General features: G+C 38.9%; 1 protein-coding gene across 3 annotated transcripts in view; it reads right to left on the bottom strand.

The window, feature by feature from the left end:
• Positions 1 to 18,950, bottom strand: part of PLEKHH2 (pleckstrin homology, MyTH4 and FERM domain containing H2) — a 126,071-nt gene that overhangs the window by 22,101 nt on the left and 85,020 nt on the right. For all 3 annotated transcript variants that reach the window (XM_069071598.1, XM_069071600.1, XM_069071599.1), the window contains 4 exons: positions 15,813 to 15,910; positions 13,306 to 13,483; positions 11,840 to 11,995; positions 8,326 to 8,423 (listed from right to left, as the gene is read on the bottom strand). In XM_069071598.1, the coding sequence (XP_068927699.1) occupies positions 8,326 to 8,423; positions 11,840 to 11,995; positions 13,306 to 13,483; positions 15,813 to 15,910 (530 nt within the window). The remainder of the gene's footprint in view (positions 1 to 8,325; positions 8,424 to 11,839; positions 11,996 to 13,305; positions 13,484 to 15,812; positions 15,911 to 18,950) is intronic.

Genomic DNA, 18,950 nt, shown 5'->3' with positions numbered 1-18,950 from the left:
TGGAGAGGAGGGGGCAGCTAGGTGGTGCAGTGAATAGAGCACTGGCCCTGGAGTCAGGAGGGCCTGAGTTCAAATCTGGTCTCAGACACTTAAACAAAAACTAGCCATGTGATCTTGGGCAAGTCACTTAACCCTAATTGCCCTCCAAAAAGCAAAAAAATAATAATTTAAAATGGAGAGGAGATACAAGATGGTACTTTGAGGGCATGGTAGGGAATGAAGCAGAGGAAAAGATGGATAGGAGGTTCTGATCAGAGGAGAAGTTAAGCGTTCTTAATCATGGCGGTAGCAGTTGAATTCCAGGGTATGACCATCTGTGAGTGGCTTGGGTAGTGTGAAGAGGTATAGTAGTCCAGTTGTATGGGGGGAGGGTTTGGAGGGAGGAAGGAATATGCATTTATTAAGCACCTACTATATGCCAGGCACTATGCCAAGAGCTTTACAAATACTATCTCATTTGAGCATCATAACAACCCTAGGAGATAGGTGCTATTATTCCCGTTTTTATGGTTAAAGAAATTGAGGCAGATAGAAGTTATCACTTGCCCAGAGCCAGATTTTAACTCAGGTTTTCCTGATTCCAGGTCCAATGCTCTACATATTACACCATCAAGGTAAGGTCTGGGTGTCTGAGGGAATATCCATGTGTATATGGATGGGCTTTAGCTGGGTGGGATTTAGCCCCTGTATGTGAGGCCATGGGCTCTATTGGAGAGCAAGGCTTCAAGCTGGAGATTTCTTGAGGAAGGAGAAAGAACCACCTGCAAACTGGCATTTTTTTCTATTTCTATCTTATTAAATCTAAATAAGGATTTATACAGGATGGTGCAGAGAGGTTGCTGAGTGAGGGCATCAAAGGGAAGATTCCCAAAGTGACGGTAAAGAGCAAGGATCATGCCTTCTCACTGGCCCAGTGTAAAGTAAATGAATGAAGGTATACTCTTTACTAAAGAAGGGGGTCAGAGATTCAGGGACTTCTGGACGGAGTCAGTTTCCACACAAGAAGATGGAAGGAGGGTGAGAAAAAAGTCTGAGACAAGGGGGACACTTGTTAACAACAGAATGGGTTTCAGAGGGCAGAATGGAAGAGGAGGGCACAGCAGGAGAAGGCATGGCAGAACTGGGCCAGGTATAGATGAGTGAACAGCAGTAGTAGAAGGCAAAGAGCTTTCTGACCTGGTAGTCAGAAGTTCTAAATTATATGGATTACAGGATGAACTGAATGTATGCTAGCCATAGGATGGTGGAAGTGCTCAACCCACCAGGGTTTGTGGCTGCAGAATACTGTCCTCCATATTTGCCTCCCTTCCTTTAGTTCAAGTCTATTTTTAGTATCATTTTAGCTGAAAAGTCTTCAGGCTTCTTTGATTGAATCACCACTATCATATGGAGGAATATTTAATACTTATTGGGCATCCACATGGTACAGTATGGAGAATTCACTACATTACTTTACATGAAAATGTATATAGCTTGTTTTCTCTCCAAATCCTAGAAATAAAAGGGGTAGAGCCAGGAAGGAAATCAAATTGGGTATTTGGGTTGATAGAGATCAGGTGATTGTGTCTGCAACTGGATGGAACACAGACTTGGCACCAAGTCCATATCTTCCTTCCAAGGTGGTGAAGAATAAGACACAATCAGAAGTTACCCCACCTTGGGACACGCTTTGCTTCCAGGTCTCTGGGGGCTCTGAAGCCTCAATGACAAAGGCTTTTGGTTCTTGCTGATGTAGGACTTCTGGTACTCATGAGGCAGTAGCAAAGGTCTATTTGTGTCTCTGCCTAAATGATCTACCTTCTATTAATGGTCCTACATCGTCTGCTAACGGCATTTCTATGCTTCTGGCTGTAGGACAAACGCTGGTAGCTGGTCACAGTCAGCATGAGGAGCCTTGACAATGTAGCAGGTAAATTATTGCTTGAGCCAAGGAGACTCAGCAGATTCTGACACACCCAGGACATATTCAAGACGAGCCAAAGTGTCCTGACATACTGGCAAGGAAACGGTGGTCTAGATCCCATGACTTAGGTGTGTGCACAAATGGCTAGGGGGTCCTTCACATGCAGAGGCTGATGCGGGATGAAGCAATGTCAACTCAGAGAGACATAACCAGTGGTGTTCAGTCGGCCTCAGGCTCTGCTGGTGTCTAAGACTTTTATGTGTTTGAGTGCATTAAAGAGAAGGCTCATTAAATTTGTGGATAACAGCGAAGCAAGAGGGGAATGCTCACTGGCACTCTAGAAGCCAGAATCAAATGCAAAATGACTTCAGTAAATTAGAAAAGTGGCTTAAAATACACAAAGTAAAATTTTAAAAGGCTAAACCAGCTAGGGAAGAGGAAAAAAGTCAGCAAATGCAGACATGCCATAATGCCTCTGGGCAGACTTGGTCATAATTGATCCTCTTTCATAATGATTAAGAAAATTACAGGGAGACAAAAACAAAGCAGCAAAAGGAAAGGGATCCAGAGATACCTACATTGGAATGAAATGCTTGGAAATCATGAGGCATCTGGTAGCTCAGCGGATAGAGTGCTGGCCAGGCCTGGAGTCAGGAAGACCTGAGTTCAACCTCAGATACTTACTAGCTGTATGACCCTGGGCAAGTCACTTAGCCTGCCCGCCTTAGTTTACTCATCTATAAAATGATAGTAATAATAATAGCACCAACTTCCCAGGGTCTTTCTGAGGATAGAGCGAGAATAATCAGAGAGTGTTTAGCATAGTTCCTGGCACACAGCAAGCATTATATAAGTGTTAGCTATTGGTATTACCAATCTTGCTCAGACAACTATTGCTGCTCAGTCTTGCACTCTACAACTAAAAGAGAACATGGATGAGAGTTAAAGAAAGGTACGAAGATGACTGATAAAGCATAAGTCACAGAAACTTCAGGGGTGATCTCGTCCAACTCCCTCATCTGAGAGAAAGGAAACCGGGATGCTAAAGGATTAAATGATTTGTCTAAGGTTACATAAGGGAGGATTTGAACCTGGGTCCTCTGACTCAATGTCAGGGCTCTTTGCATTATACCAGGCTGCCAGGAGTTGTTACAAATCAGATCTCAAGGGACAGAATAAGAGAAGACTTCAGTGCAAGGGTTGGCAAATAACTGCACCCCCCCCCAGCCCAAATGGCTCTGGTACCTGTTTTTGTACCATCCATGGACTAACATTTGCATTTTTTAAATACAATAAAACTTTACTTGCAAATATAAAATCCATTCTTAGCTCCCAAATTGAACAAAATCAGACATCTGTCAGTTTGCTGAGCCTTGCTCTAGACCACCAGCAAACTCAAGTATAAATAGATGCCTGAGGGCTATATATTGACTTAGAAAACCACAAATAAACATTATCTATATTGCATTGTATTTTTATTTATTTTGTTAAACATTCCCCAGTTATGAAACAGCCAAGAAATAAAAGAATTTGTTGTTCATTCGTGTCCAACTTGTGACCTCATTTGGGGTTTTCTTGGCAAAAATACCGGAGTAGCTTGCTACTTCCTTCTCCAACTCATTTTACAGATGAGTAAACTGAATCAAACAGGGTTAAGTGACTTGCCTAGGGATCACACAGCTAAGCATATGAGACCAGATTTGAATTCAGGGTCCTTACTCCAGGGTCTGGTGCCCTATCCACTAGCTAGCTAGCTGCCCCATATAAAAGAATGAGGTAGACTTAAACCTTAGCAATGAAAAAGTAAGGTTAAGTCTAAGTCTAAAGAAGATTCTTCTGGCAATGAAGGCGATAAATACTGAAATTATTTACTAAGAAAGTTCTTTACAAATGCAACAAAGACAGGGTTTCATCTGTATAGAAATGTTTTATTATGACTCTACCTGAAATGGAGGGTGAGGGTGGTGGAATAAATAAAATGATCTTTCAAGGCGCGATTCTAGGAGCCCTAACTGAAAGCCAAAGACTGAAAGCATATGAAAATTACACTCCCTGGAAAAAAACAAACAACAAAGGATTATTGAAAATAATCCTTTTGTTTAAGGGAGGGAAATGATCCCTTCAGGGCAGACCTCTTTCCAGTTTTGTTTTGTGAGAAACATGCCTTGACTTTTATAATTTTCAAATACATAGTGAGAAACCAAACCAAATGGCAACTTGAATATGAATGGAATTTAAGGGCTAGTTTCAAAATGGTTACAGATGAGGGTATATCTGGTTACAACACCCACTAATTAGTTCTCTAACTCACTGAATGTAAATAAATGAAATTTCCTAACAGTACAATAAAGAGTGAGTTTGGCTAATAACAGGAATAATTTGACAGATAAAGACTCAAGCATTTGGCTACATCATATGGTGCAGGAGGTACCTAGTTTTGTGTCAATGGAAGCTTGGGCTCATGAGTTGGGGACCCTCGTAAACAAGGTGAGACTGCCGTTGGAAACTGTACTTTATCACAGTTGTAGCTTATATAATCATGTCAACTTTTCTATTAAAAAAAATCAATGCTATAATTTCCATTCGTGGTGTCAGACATGAAGTTTAAAGACCCTTGGGGATTTTTAACATGGCAGCATTTTCATTGTGTTTTTTCCCAGGATCCTCTAAGGTATGAGACATCACCCTTCTCTATGTCAGGCCCCCATCCTTTTGTCCAAGTCTATTTCCAGCGCCATCTCATTTAGAAAAGTCTTCCGTCTTCTTTGATTAAACTGCCATCATCCCATGACCCAGCACAGAGCACTCATTACATTACTATACATGGAAGTTATTCTACTTGACTTGAAACAAAACCAGATGATCTCATCCCCTCTCCCTCCCTTCCCCCCCCCCCAGTATAAATGAAATTACTTGAAATGCATCCACTTAAAAATACACACATGCATGCCAGCTTGGTGGGGAGGGGAGGAGTGTTGGAAAGAGAAGGTCAGCTAGCAGGATCAAAGGTCAAAAGACTGGCACTGTGGCAAGTGACCTAGCTAAGGGGCTGGAACTCCCTTGTAAAAGAGCCCAGGTCTTCCAGGTTATCCCCCTCTCATCAAAGAAAACAGAAGTAATAGTAATAGAAACTTGCAGGAGGAAGATCTTTCAAGATTCCTGGAGTGAGGCCAAATCCTGGTCCTGGCTAACCCTCTGCTTGGCTCCCAGACTGTCAGAATCACAGCATTTCAGAGTTGGAATGGACCTGGGAGGTTATCTAGTCCAGCCCTTACCTTAAAAACAACCCTCTGCTCAACATACTCAATGAATGGTCATCCAACCTTTTCTGGAAGACATCCCAACAGGGATGGATGAGCAGATCTCATCCTAGCTGCATAAAATGAACAATGCAAAACCCTCACCTGGTAAATTTAAAGGCAGCCTAAAACAAAGAGAGGCAAAAGAAAGAGGACTGGATTTGGAGTCAGAGGATCTGGGCAAGTCAAGACCTCCCTAGGTCTCGGTTTCCTCATCTGCAAAGTGAAGGGGTTCAATAACATAGCCTCTGTGGTGCCTTCTAACTCTAGATCTTGTGAACTTTTAAGGTCCCTTCTCTCCTTAAATTCAGTCTTCTGTGAACTTACAATGTGTAGAGGTGTGCCCAAGGTACATAGAAAGTAATATCTTAGGAAAAAGCAACAAGTGCATCTCTATCTCCAAAGAATGAAAAAGTACCATCTAAAACCAAACTCATTATTATTCCCCTGAAACCTTCCCTTTTTCCTAATTTCCCAGTTACTTTTGAGGGTGCCATCTTTCCCCCAGTCACCTAGGTACCATTCTTGACTCCTCACTTTCTCTCATCCCCAAATCCAAATCATGTCAAGTCCTGTTTTTCACCTATGAAACCTCACTCATATACACCCCCTTTTCCCCTATGACCATCACCCTAATGTAGACCCTAATCACATCACTTCCCGACTACTGCAACGGCCTTTTGGTTGGCCTTCCTGACATAAGTCTCTCCCTTCAATTCATCCATCCTCCACTCAGCAGACTGATCTTAAAATTGAAGATCTGACCATATAATGCATGCTGCTCCCCCCCTTATTCAATTAACTCCAGTGCCTCTAGGACCAAATACGGCTTTTAAAGTCCTTCATAACTTACTCCCTCCCTTCCTACCTTTGCAGTCTCCTTATACCTTATTCACCTTCTACCCCCTTTTCTCCAGTCCCATTGTCCCCCTTTGTAGTTCTTAGCAAAGGCTATTCTACCTCCTGATTCCATGCATTTTCACAGATTGTTCCCCCATGCCTGGAATTCTCTTACTCCTCATCTCCACCTGCTGCCTTCCCTTGCTTCCTTGAAGCACCAGCTAAAGTCCCACCTCCTACGTGAAGCCTTTCTGGGTCCTCCTCATCACTAATGCCTTCCCTTTGAGATGATCTCTAATTTACTGTGTGTGTGTGTGTGTACATGTGTGTACATATGAATAATCTCCCCAGTGTTTAGCATAGTTCCTGGTACATAATAGATCTTTGATAAATGCTTATCAATTTGTCTTGGCCATCACCTAAAGGAATACTATTTTATTAATTAGGTCTTTAACTCACTGTCTATGAGGTCTTTCCAGACCACCAGCTGTAAGTATTTTCCCACATACATACACCCTTCCCATCATGTAAATTATAGATTCTTTGCATATATTTTATTTATATGTATTTATATGTTTACAACAGAAGCATCAAACATATCCAACACTCCCAGTGAATCCCAAATCAGATTAAAATATAACTGGGAGATATTTAACAAAATAAAAAAGAACATGTAGTATGTGGTTTTCTGGGTCAGTATGCAAGCCCCAGGGATCTATTTGACTTCAACCTCACTGACTGACATGATTTTTTTTCCTTCAAGAGAATGTAGGCGGGGGGCTAGGTGGCGCAGTGAGCAAGAGTACCGGCCCCAGAGTGGGGAGGACCCAGGATTGGTTCTGGCTCAGATACTTAACACCCACACAAAAAGAGGGGCCATGTAACCTTGGGCAAGTTACTTAACCCCAATTACTTAAAAAAAAAAAGAGAGAGAGAGAATGTAGGCACCATAAAGATAAGCATTGTTTTGTTTTTGGTTATAAAAACCCCAATGCCTAGAAGAATAAAAGGTGATTCATAAATACTGATAATTCCAATTTTGAATAGCTTTACTTTTTAAAGTTTTCTCTCTTCCTTTGCTCTAATCTCTGCTAAAGAGGTGGCACTTTTCCTTGCTAACATCAACCTCTCCATTTGTTTTCTTGATCTTGCCCCTTCCTTTAGGACCCTGACCTTTGATCACTTTCCCCCCTCTCTTTCCTCATCTTCATCTCAGAACTATGTATGAAGATGCCTTCAAAGTCAGAACAAAGATCTCACACTGCATGCTTAATCTTGTTAGGCTATAGGATCATGGCTGGAGAGTTTTAAGAGACCTTAAGAGACTGAGTTCAACCCCCTTCATTTTACAGAGAAGAAAACTGAGTCACTGAAAGGTTCAGTGACAGCTAGTACATGTCTGTGGTCGGATTTAAACCTGGTCTGCCTGACTTCAAGTTCTGGGCCTTATTCACAACCATACCATGTAACCTTTCTTCCTCCTTCTCCCAATCACAGTCTCTTTATAAATGGAGATCTGCCCTAGAATATCCTAAATAAATCAATTAGAGGATAAACTTTGACTCATTGGGCAAGACCTATTATATCACATCTTCTATACTTTCTTAAGAGGCCACAATAAGGAATACAGATTTATGGTGAGGGTTTTTTGCTTAAAGAATGCATAGAGGGGGGTGGCTAGGTGGCGCAGTGAATAGAGCACCAGCCCTGAAGTCAGGAGGACCTGAGTTCAAATCCGGCCTCAGACACTTAACACTTACTAGCCATGTGACCCTGGGCAAGTCACTTAACCTCAACTGCCCTCCAAAAAGCAGAAAAAAAAATAATGCATAAAGGTAGTCTGAATACAGATGAAAGCATATTATTTTTCACTTTCCTTCCTTCTTCCTTTCCTCTTTCTTTTTTCCTTCCTTCCTTCCTTCCTTCCTTCCTTCTTCCCACCCTTCCTTTCTTTCTTTCCTTTTTTTGTTCAAGTCTTCTTGTACAAAATGACTAATATAGAAATGTTTTACATGATTGCACATGTATAACCTATATCAGATTGCTTACCACTTCAGGAGTGAGGAGAGGAGAGAAGGATAGACTCTGGGAACTCAAAACTTATAAAAACATGTTAAAAACTTTTAACATGTAATTGGGCAAAATGAAAATATTAATTAAAAGAAAAAGAATGAATAAAGGGAAAGAGGATATTCAGTGGAAATCTTTGAAGAACAGCCTTCATACAATAAACACAACCAACCATACACTCATAGTCTGGGAGTTCTAGTCATTATTACACACCTGTTTTTATAAGTTAGGCGCACGGTTCTCGTACCTTCACATTTCCCAGGTTGCTGTTCTTTGGAAGCCTGTTCCCATTTAGAAATAATGTCACAGATCTAGAAGGAAAATGTAGAGCTGGCAGTTATGGCATTTTACCAAATTAGAATTTTTAGAAGAAAAGTGTATGTTTATAATGAAAATCTTCAGTGACAATGACTAAGCCGAATGTACTGAAGTTTATTTAAACTTGTGAAAATGGATATGTTAAAGCTTTCAGTTTAGGATTTTAATTACAAGCTGATTTTTGATCCACTTGCCCTTTCACACACACACACACACACACACACACACACACACACACACACAAACTTTGGGCTGTGGTCATTGATTTTTATTTAAAAAGAAAAAGAATCTTAATGCATGATCTCTTCCATGGAATTAGTAATATAAAGATTCCTGGAATTTATTTGTGCATAGATCATCAAATACTACTACTACTAATAATAACCATTTACATAGAGTGTGTAAAGATTTTCAAAATACTCTATTAATATTAAGTCATTTTATCCTCAAAATAATCCTGGGAAGTAGGTACTATTATTATTTTTGTTTTATAGATGGGAAAACTGAGGAAGACTTGCCCTGCCTGGGCCTCACTGAGTCCAGTTTTTAATTCAAGCCTCAGGCTCAGTTTTCTATCCACTGGACCATGTAGCTGCCTCATATATAACTATAAAGAAGGACCATTTTCAACTTCAGCTTTAGACTGAGATTAAGGTATTTTCCAAAGAGGTGTTGAAATGTAAACAATATATTCTAAAATCCTCTAACTAAAGAAAAGAATAAAAAGATCTTTAAAACCCTAAGAAAAGGCCTGAAGGAAAACAATCATTTTTACAGGGCCACTAGTAGACATTTTAAAAAGGTATAGAAGGAGTAGATAACAAAGCAACTAGTGTTTACTTGACTCCATTCAGCCAAATAAATAAACTATATTGGCTAAATATTAGCACCCTGGTTCCAAGTTTTATTGCCAAGACTTGCCCTTCTAGGTTCTAAGGCAGAAAAGAATAGGATGGGTCTAGGAGAAAAGGAATAATGTTATTGGATTATCTGTAGGTTCATGATGGGATTCAGGAAAGGAAAAACAAATATGAAAGGCAACCAAATACTCCTGATGATCTAAACATAATGAACTATATATTTTATAGGTGTGAGTATTCTCTCCACCAAAGATAGTGCCAGTCACTCAAGGACGTGGTAGACCATCTGAGAGTTACTGTGGCCACAAAAAAATCATTACCATGTAATCCTAACCCAGTTTGATTGATTCTCAGAGGACAGAAACATCTTTTTCATTCGGCTAATGATAATAATGATAATAGCTAATTTTATATAGTATTTTGAGGCCTGCAAAGTGCTTTACATATGTTATTTAATTTGATCCTTGAAAAAAACCTTAGAATGTAGATGGTATTATCGGTCCCCATTTTACACACCAGGAGACTGAATCTGATAGAAATAAAGCGACTTGCCCAAGGTCACATAGTTAATAGGTGTCCAAAACTCTCTCTACTGTACCACCTAGCTCCCTTCCATCTTGGAAGAAATTATTAATAATAACAATAACAACAATAAGAGCTAATATTTATACAGTGCTTTAAGGTTTACAAAGCGCTTTACAAATACTATCTCATTTTTATCCTCACAATAAACCCTGCGAGGTAAGTCACTCATTTATTATCTCCATTTTACAAATGAGGAAACTTGGGCAGACAAGAAGGGACATGACTTGCTCAGAGTCACACAGCTGATAAAATGTCTGAGGCCAGACGAGCTCCAGTCAGTATCTGAGGCAGGATTCAAATTCAGAAACTCCTGACTCCAAGTCTGGCACTTTCCACTGAACTTGGGAGGAAAGGCAGCGTTCACAGTACCCTGGTACCACCTTTGAGACTATGTCACTTTCATGCTGTGACAAGTGGTCAAAGGAGGAATTCAGTGCAGGACTGAATTCATTTTTTTATTTTTTATTTTTGGATTAGAACTGTGATTTCATCTGTTTAGGGAGCTCCCGACAAGGAACTCCCTCCCCCAATGCAGACTGCCACCCACTTGGAGACTTATGATTTTAGTGCTGCCTGGGGACCTGCCCAGGGTCATAGAGCCAGGACATGCCAGATGTGAGACCTAGTCTAAGGTCAGCAATCTTACCACTGTGCTACATTGCTGCCTATCTTTGTATTCTAAAAAAAAGAAAACTGCTTGAATTATTGAAGGACATACTGTAGAGCTTACGCTTTCAAAAGAAACTTAATAAAGTATATTGCAACTTAAGGTGTTTTTGTCAAATTACTAGACATTTTTTCCTTATACCTACAGTTTGTATGATAATAGGATAAAAGATACAGACTTGGAAGGAACTTTTGGGGTCAGTTAGTCCAGTACCCTCATTTTACAGATAAAGAAACTGAGGCCTAGAGAAGTTCAGTGATTTTCCTAGTTACCCAGGATTTGAACCCAGGTCATTTGACTCCAAACCTAACCTTCTTTCCACATATTGCATTGTCTTTTCAGTATCTTTGAGTCCAATTTTCTTTCCTTCTACTTCTGAATTGCATTCTCATTTTAATCTTCAGTAGAATGCTTGCTCCCAAGTACAGCCAAGGCCCATGCCAAGAGTGAGAGACACTAGCATGGGAATCAAGAGGCCTGTATTCTAGTCTAGGCTCTCCCATAAATGACTTATGTGACTTGGACAAGTCGCATCCTTCTGGGCCTCCATTCCCTGATCTGTAAGGTAAGTGTGTCAGGCTAGGTTATCTCTAATATCCTTTCTGACTCAATATTCTAAAATTTTAAATATTACTACCTATAAGTAGAAAATTTATTTTATGAAAAAAGAATAATGTAAAAAGGAAAAATACAAACTGACATACAGTTTGCTTTATTGTCATTTGCCTAATACATGTTAGCAAAATATTTCACGACTTGATCAAAGTGGCACAATTTCTTTTAACATATAAAGCTATGTATTTCTACTGTAAAGTTTTCCTTTTTCTCACTTAGGAGTTTTTCTAAGCAGCTGAACGAAAGCTCTAAGTTCTACTAAGACAGAAAGGTTTCAGACATAGGCCCAGTTAATAGACTGCAAATTTGTCATCTGAGGACCAGTCTAGTTAAATTCAAACAGGCTCTTTTTACCAGAAAGCCATGAAATGATGAACGGTTCCAAATAAAATCTAAATAATATTTGTAAAGTACTTTGCAATCTTTAAAGTGTTACATAAATCTTAGTTATTATTGTTAGTATTATTATTCAAAACTGCTCACTAAAACCTAGAGAGATACGAATTTGCCTTGGTGAAAGGGGAGTGGAAAAAAAAAATCCATGGATCCTTGAAGTATGGAAATAGAAATTATGTGACTTAAAAAATTTAGCTTGAGGATTTTCAAGGAAGCTCTCAAATTGTTAAAAATTACATTTTTTTTATTGCTTAATGAATCTGCTTCCCTAATGCCTTGACTTTACCTTGATGTTTCCTTGAAGACAGTGCTCTAAATCTTTTCCGGAGGGGTCATCCGTAAAGAGTGCAAATCCAGACTGGGCAGGCTTTCTCATTCCAGTCTCTTGGTTTAGGGTATTCAAAAATTCTTCCACTGTGGTAGAAGTGTCAAATCCAACTACCTGAACAGAAATAACAATCAATTCATGCAATTTAAGATTTTTGTTTTTGTTGATTTTGAGTCATTTCAATAAGTGTCCAACTCTTCATGTCCAAACCCATTTGGGATTTTCTTGGTAAAGATACTGGAGTGGTTTGCCATTCCTTTTCCAGCTCATTTTACATATGAGGAAGTAAGACAAATAGGATTAAGTGACTTGCCCAGGGTCACACAGCTTGTATGTCTCTGAGGTTGGATTTGAATTGAGGGAGATGAGTCTTCCTGATTCCAGGACTAAGTACCCTATTCACTGTACCACCTACTTGCCCTAATTTAAGATACAGGAAAAAATTAAAATTAATATAAAAATAAACTAGCTATACATTATTGTTGTTGCTGGACATGATAGTAAAGGGAACAACATTTATTAAGTACCTGCTATGTTTCAGGCACTGTGCTGAGTGTTTTGCAAATATCACCTTATTTGATCCTTATTTAAAAGCCTATTTATAGGAATATCAGAGTACTTTTCAAGTAGAGAGATAATCAAATGCAATATCCAGTTAGAGACATAGCTCATTTACAAAATAATATAGACAAAGATAATATAAAAATGAGTGAATGTCTCAAAAAACAGTGAAAAGATGTTAAGAAGCCACACTGGAAAAACAAAGTGGATAAAAAACACTCATTGCTAATTGGACTTTGATCTGGGTCCCAAACTGAGTAAGTCAACGAATATTTACAAAGTGCTTACTATGTGACAGGCACTGTTCTCAGCATTGGAGGAAAATAGGTTTAATATCTGAGAAACCATAAGTTATTCAGTACTTTAGAATTTGATGCTTTATCTCTAGTAATGATATATGGTTATAAACAACAGAAAACCATTGGAAGGAGAGCAAATAACAGACTCCATAAAAGTCTGCTGTTGGGAAAATGGTACCAATAGACTTGCTCAATGCAGGGTTGCCACAAACCTTCAAGCAATTAAGCAAAGTGCAATAAAATGAGGTATGCCTGTAATTCTCTTTCTTCTTTGTATAATGAAATGCTTGCATTTGCTGATGATTCTTAAATCCATAACAAAAAAAGAAAATTTAATTACAAAATTAATCCTGCCCTCTGCTCTTTTTATGCATGTCACTTTTGATGGGTCTGTTTTATATCTCCTGTTTTGAGCAAAGATTTACTTTTGTACCATCATCATTGCCAGCTATTAGTTTTTATGTATTTAAATTGCTTCACTTCCTCCAGCCCTTTGTGAATACTTATTCCATGATGCCTCAATTATGGTACATGAACGATGTTGGAAATACTGAACTGACCTACCTGATATATTCCATTCATGAAATGTACTGGGATACTAAAGGGCAAAGAATGATGGTAAGGATTTCGAAGAAGGGTTGAAAGAATCTCCATTCTTGAGGGTCTTGCTTCTCTGTCTCCATTTTGTTGAGTTCTCTCTACACATCGCTGACAGTAAATAGCATATTTCCCAAATTCTGTCCTGTAACATGTATAGGAAAAAAAAATAAAAGAAAAACAATCTAAGAAAAGGAAATGGTCTAAGGCCAAATTTAAGTAAGATCACCTAATGGTTCTCAATTTTTTTTTGTCTCACGATCCCTTTACACTCTTAAAAATTATCTCCCAAAAAGCTTTTATTTGTGTGGGTTATATTTATTGATATTTAATTAGAAATGAAAACATTTTAGTACCAGTATAAGAGTAGTTTTGACCTCAGGAACCCCCTAGAAGCACGTTGGTCACTCTCAAGAGTCTCTAGATTACATTGGCTTTAATTTGTATATCAAACATTGAGGAATCTTTCCTTAGATCTAAGCCATCTTAAAACTTTCTATGCTTTTTTATGGATGTTTTCATTTTGAATAATGTAAATTCCAGTAAACTAAGATAGCATTCACCAAACTCTCTCTTTTTAACATTTTAAGTAATGTAATGCTCTCAAATATAGGTCCCTTCTCACTATCATTTTGTTGTTTGGTCATTTTCAGTCATATCCCACTCTTAACCTCATTTGGGGTTTTCTTGGCAAAGAAACTGGAGTTGTTTGCCATTTCCTTCTCCAGATCATTTTATAGATGAGGAACTAAAGCAAACAGGGTTAAATGACTTGTCCAGGGTCACACTGCTAGTAAGTGTCTGAGGCCACATTTGAACTCAGGAAGATGACTGTAGGACTGGCATTCTATCCACTGTGCCACCTAGCCACCTCACTATTTCAGTATCATTACCACTCTCCATCCCCACCCCAAACAGTATATGTGCATGTATATAGTTGTTTTGGGTGGGAAAATCTTTAGCAAACTTGCTTCCTTTATCTCTATTATTTTACTTTTAGAGATAACGGACTTTAATAGCTATTTTAAGAAATTACATAAATTCCATTATATAAACAAATAAAAAGTAAATAATCACAATAATATTAGGAATATTCAATTTTAGTGGAGAATACCATGAAGAACAGCAGTGTGGGATAATAGAAAAGGCACTGAATCTGAAATCAAGAGAGTTGGGCTTGAATGTCAGTTCTACCACTAACTTTGTATCAAAAAAAGTCACTTCTTTTAGGGCCTCAGTTTCACCATTTGTAAAACAAGATTAGTAATAATAATAATAATCTCCTTCACATGAGGGGATGTGTTTGTAAACTAAAACACTATGCAAAGGTGATTGATTACTGTTTTTGTGACTTCTAATTAACCAAATGCTAAGTCAAGCTAGATTCTGGATACTGATCTTACTATCTCGTTTTTAAAAGAATGCAAACTCAAAGTCAAATTTAAGATCTAATCTATCAATCTATGCCCAAAGATTCATTGATGCCCTCCATACAGGGTAGGGAATTGTGGACATGGATCCCAAGGCCTCCTGGGTAATCCCTACCTGTGCTGGGGCTCCCCCAAGTCAAATTATTATTTGCCACAAATCAGAGATTCTCAGAGTTGGAAGGGATTTTCAAAGTCATCAAATCCAATGGGGGAATGATAAAAAAAAGTCCTCCTCTACAATATTCCCAATAAGTGGTCATCCAGTCTTTGCCTGAAGATTGTTAGTAAGGAGGGAGATCATCAACCATTTAAAACAGCAATTATAATAATCCCTAGACCTTTTCAGGCATGTCCTTCCACTTTTGGATAGCTGGGTGTCAGGCCTGAAGTCAGGGAGACTCATCATCCAGAGTTCAAATCTGGCCTCAGACACTTAACACTTACTAGCCATGTGACCCTGGGCAAGTCACTTCATCCTTTTTGCCCTAGTTTCCTCATCTGTCAAATGAGCTGGAGAAAGAAATAGCAAACCACTCCAGTCTTTTTGCCAAGAGAACCCTAAATGTGGGCCATGAAGAGTTGGACATGACTGAAAGCCTCAATAACAAATTGTAAGAAAGTTGTTTTTTTCTCCAAATATCATGAGCAACATAAGGTCTACATTCTCATTTGAGGCCTAGAATACCACCTTAACTAAACTTTCAAGTTCTTTTACTTGGACATTAATGTGTTGATTGAGTGTGTTCTTAATTGTAAGACTTTTTTTTAATAAGAAAATAACTCAGTACCAAGGAAATTAGGAAAAAAACCAGAAAATAGCTCCCCCCTCCCAGTAAACTTTGGGAACTGTATCATCAGGGTCAGTTAATTTACAGCACAAGGACATTCTACCTACAGAAAAGAAGACTTCTGCTAACTTTTCAAGAATTTCAAGGACTATCTTGAGGGAGAGAGAATAATCTTATTTTGGGTAACCCTTGAGTTCAAAACTAAGAGTTCAGGGCTGGCATTAAAGGCTCGCCATTTTATTGACTCGATGCATACTTTGAATCGGCGTTCCTCTTCAGGTGAAGCTTCAGGAGCCAAAGGAATGGATGTTGGGGAAGAAAAAGTCCAACGCAGAGAGCCAAGAGCTGCCAACCCTAGACCAAAAAAAAAAAGATCATCACTGGAGAAAGATGGTCTTGATGTGCTCAGGCTCAGGTTTGTAAAACATTAATAACAAATCAGAACATAGGAAACAATATACTGGGTCAGATTAGGGTTCATTCAACTCAGTAATGCATATCTGATAGGATAAAAGGAATCTTTATGTAATGAGATTGAATAGAGCATGTACAGAAGGGCCCTTTCTGCTCCCTGCCACACACATGTGCATGACTCAGCCCTGAAGCGGATTCCTGCTTTGAGATAATCAGACCTTATCAGCTGCTGAGTAGGTCAGGGAGATGACTCAGTGGATCTTTAAAAATAGAAGTTCTGGTCTACCTCTTCTGTGTTTCTTCTTTCCTGATCTTTTGTTTTTTGGGGTTTTTTTTGCTTTTTTGGAGGACAATTGGGGTTAAGTGACTTGCCCAAGGTCACACAGCTATTTTTTGTGTTAAGTGTCTGAGGTCGGATTTGAACTCAGATCCTCCTGACTCCAGGGCTGGTGCTCTTTTCAATGCGCCACCTAGCCGCCTCTTCTTTCCTGATCTTAAGTGGACAAATATTGATCTGATATGGATGTGTCCAGGCTTAGAGGTCACTTTGTCAGCTTGAGAGGTTTGGAGATACTGGTTCTTCAGTTTGGTGCTGAATGAACTTTGGAAGGAGTCCCTGGCAAACTACTTCAGGACTATGGAAGAAAAGATGACCTCTAGCTGGATGATACCGTACACCCAATGCATGACCTGGCTTGCCAGAAGACATGAACTTTGAGGAAGACAGTGCAGAACCAAGGAGAAATGAAAAATGTCTAACCTGCAGTCCTACAATCTGCTTCAAGTTTAGAGGATTTTAAGAATCAACCCCATGAGTTGTATCAAATCCTTTTATTTCACTCTTTGGATCTTTCTATCACTATCCTAGGCACCCACAAGGATGATCTGCTTAAAGTTTAGGTTTGGGTTCGTGTCTGCCCCAAAGGAGATAATAGGAAAGTAGTCGATGTACAGTGTGAATCAGGAATAGTTGTCTATTTCCTACACACATAAGAAATGCTGAACATGAAACATAAACACCCAGGGGCAGCAACAACAAACATGAACCAATTAAGTATAACTATTGTCATACCCTACTGGGATGCTGATATTTAAAGGTACCCAGTATGAAGAGGTTTGAAAGATTGTGGATTAGGCATTTTACATTTTTTCCCAGTTCTATATGGTCTTCCTCTGAGAATCAATATTTGTTTCCCCAATATCATGAAAGAACAAATACAGAAAAGGTAACCCCAAACCCAAGACCAAGTTCACCTTGGCAGGGCATGAGACTTTAGCTGCCATGTTTTCACTACTGAGAAGTTTTTAGAGTGAGGAGGAGAGGAGAGGGCCTCTTCCTTCACACTCCTTATGGGAAATATCAGAGTTATGTGATGCTACCTGGAAGGTCAACAGAAGGCAGAACTATGGACACTCACTTCATTTAAAAAAAAATTTTTTTTCCAATCAGCAAAAATCTACCTTCTCTCTTCCTCGCATTCTTCCCAAGCAAGAAAGACTATAGATTTTAATATTACATATGGATAATCAAAACAAATTTCTACACTGGTTCTACCCCCCTCCCCAAAGTCTCATTCTGCACTCTAAGTCCTTGACCACTCTATCAGGAGATGGGCAGCAGGATTCATCATAAACTCTGGAATCTAGGCTGGTTATCACACTGCTCAGTTCCCAAGTCTTTCAAAGTTGTTTATAATATGGTTGTCATTGTATATATCAGGGGTAGGAAACCTGCAGTCTCGAGGCCACATGTGGTTTCCCACCCCTGGTATAGATTGTTCTCCTGATTCTGCTTATTTCACTCTGTATCAGTTCATACAACTCTTCCCATGTTTCTCTGAAACCATCCCTTTCATTATTTCTTATAGCACAATAGGATTCCATTACATTTATAGATCATATGTTATATAGCCATTCCTTATTTGGGAGCACCTTCTCAATTTCCAGTTCTTTATCACTGGAAAAAAAAAGAATGCTATAAATACTTTTGTACATCACTAGAGCTTATTTTGCTTAGGAATAATCACTCCTTGAATCGGCCCTTCCTCAAATTCAATCAACCAATCAATATTTATTAAGAGCCTACTATGTGCCAAGTATCGTGCTATAAGTGCTGGGCAATTACAAAATGAAGCAAAAGACAGTCCTTGCCCTAAAGGAGCTTATAAATGAAAGCTTATCAGAAAGATGATCAACTATGGCCCAACAAATAGATACAAAGCAAGCTATATATGAGGTAAATAGAAAATAATTAACAGAGAGAAGGCACTAGAATTAATTGAGGTTAAAGAAGGCTTCTAGCAAAAGATGGGATTTTAGTTGGGACTTAAAGGAAGCAAGTGAGGTCAGTAGGCAGACCACTTGGGGACCTTTCTTCTCTCCTTTCTTTCCTGTTTCCCTGTTAAAACGGATTTGTGTGTGTGTATGTGTGTGTGTGTGTGTGTGTGTGTGTGTGTTCTTCTCTCCTTTGAACAGTTCAGATAAGAATAAATTTCAATGGTCACCAATCCCCTTCAGCATTGAGTCATCACACATGGGCAGGTGGAAGCAGGAAGGCCAGCTCCCTGTGCATGCTCTATTCAGTCCCTAGCTACATTTTAAAACTTAGGTTGATCTATATGTTGAGTGATATGCCCATCAGCATACTGCACTTTGCTCTGACAAATTTCCTGAAAGGAACCAATATTCCTAAAAAATAGAGTACAACATGTCTTTAGATAAGATTAAAAAGACTACTTAGAAGTTAAAAGAAATTTAATAGCAAGTTTCATTAAAATTTTTTTTCAAAGGACAACCATGGTTGGCAAAATATAAATTATATGTGAGGAGTTATGTGGAATCAGTAAAAGGAAGTTAAGAGAGGTGTTTAATTTTTAGGGTTAAAACTCTCCAATGGATCTGTGATCTCACTGATGCCCCCTTCATGAGTATACAGTACAATGCATTCATTCTTGCCTTCTCACTCACTGTGCTTTTTCTC

This window comes from Petaurus breviceps, unplaced genomic scaffold (genome assembly GCF_028583685.1).
Source record: "Petaurus breviceps papuanus isolate PSGF00001 unplaced genomic scaffold, PetGlider_PUasm1.0 90842, whole genome shotgun sequence".
In the NCBI taxonomy this organism is placed as follows: domain Eukaryota; kingdom Metazoa; phylum Chordata; class Mammalia; order Diprotodontia; family Petauridae; genus Petaurus; species Petaurus breviceps.
The sequence above is the reverse complement of the archived record's forward strand: the minus strand, read 5'-3'. Positions and strand labels throughout refer to the sequence as shown.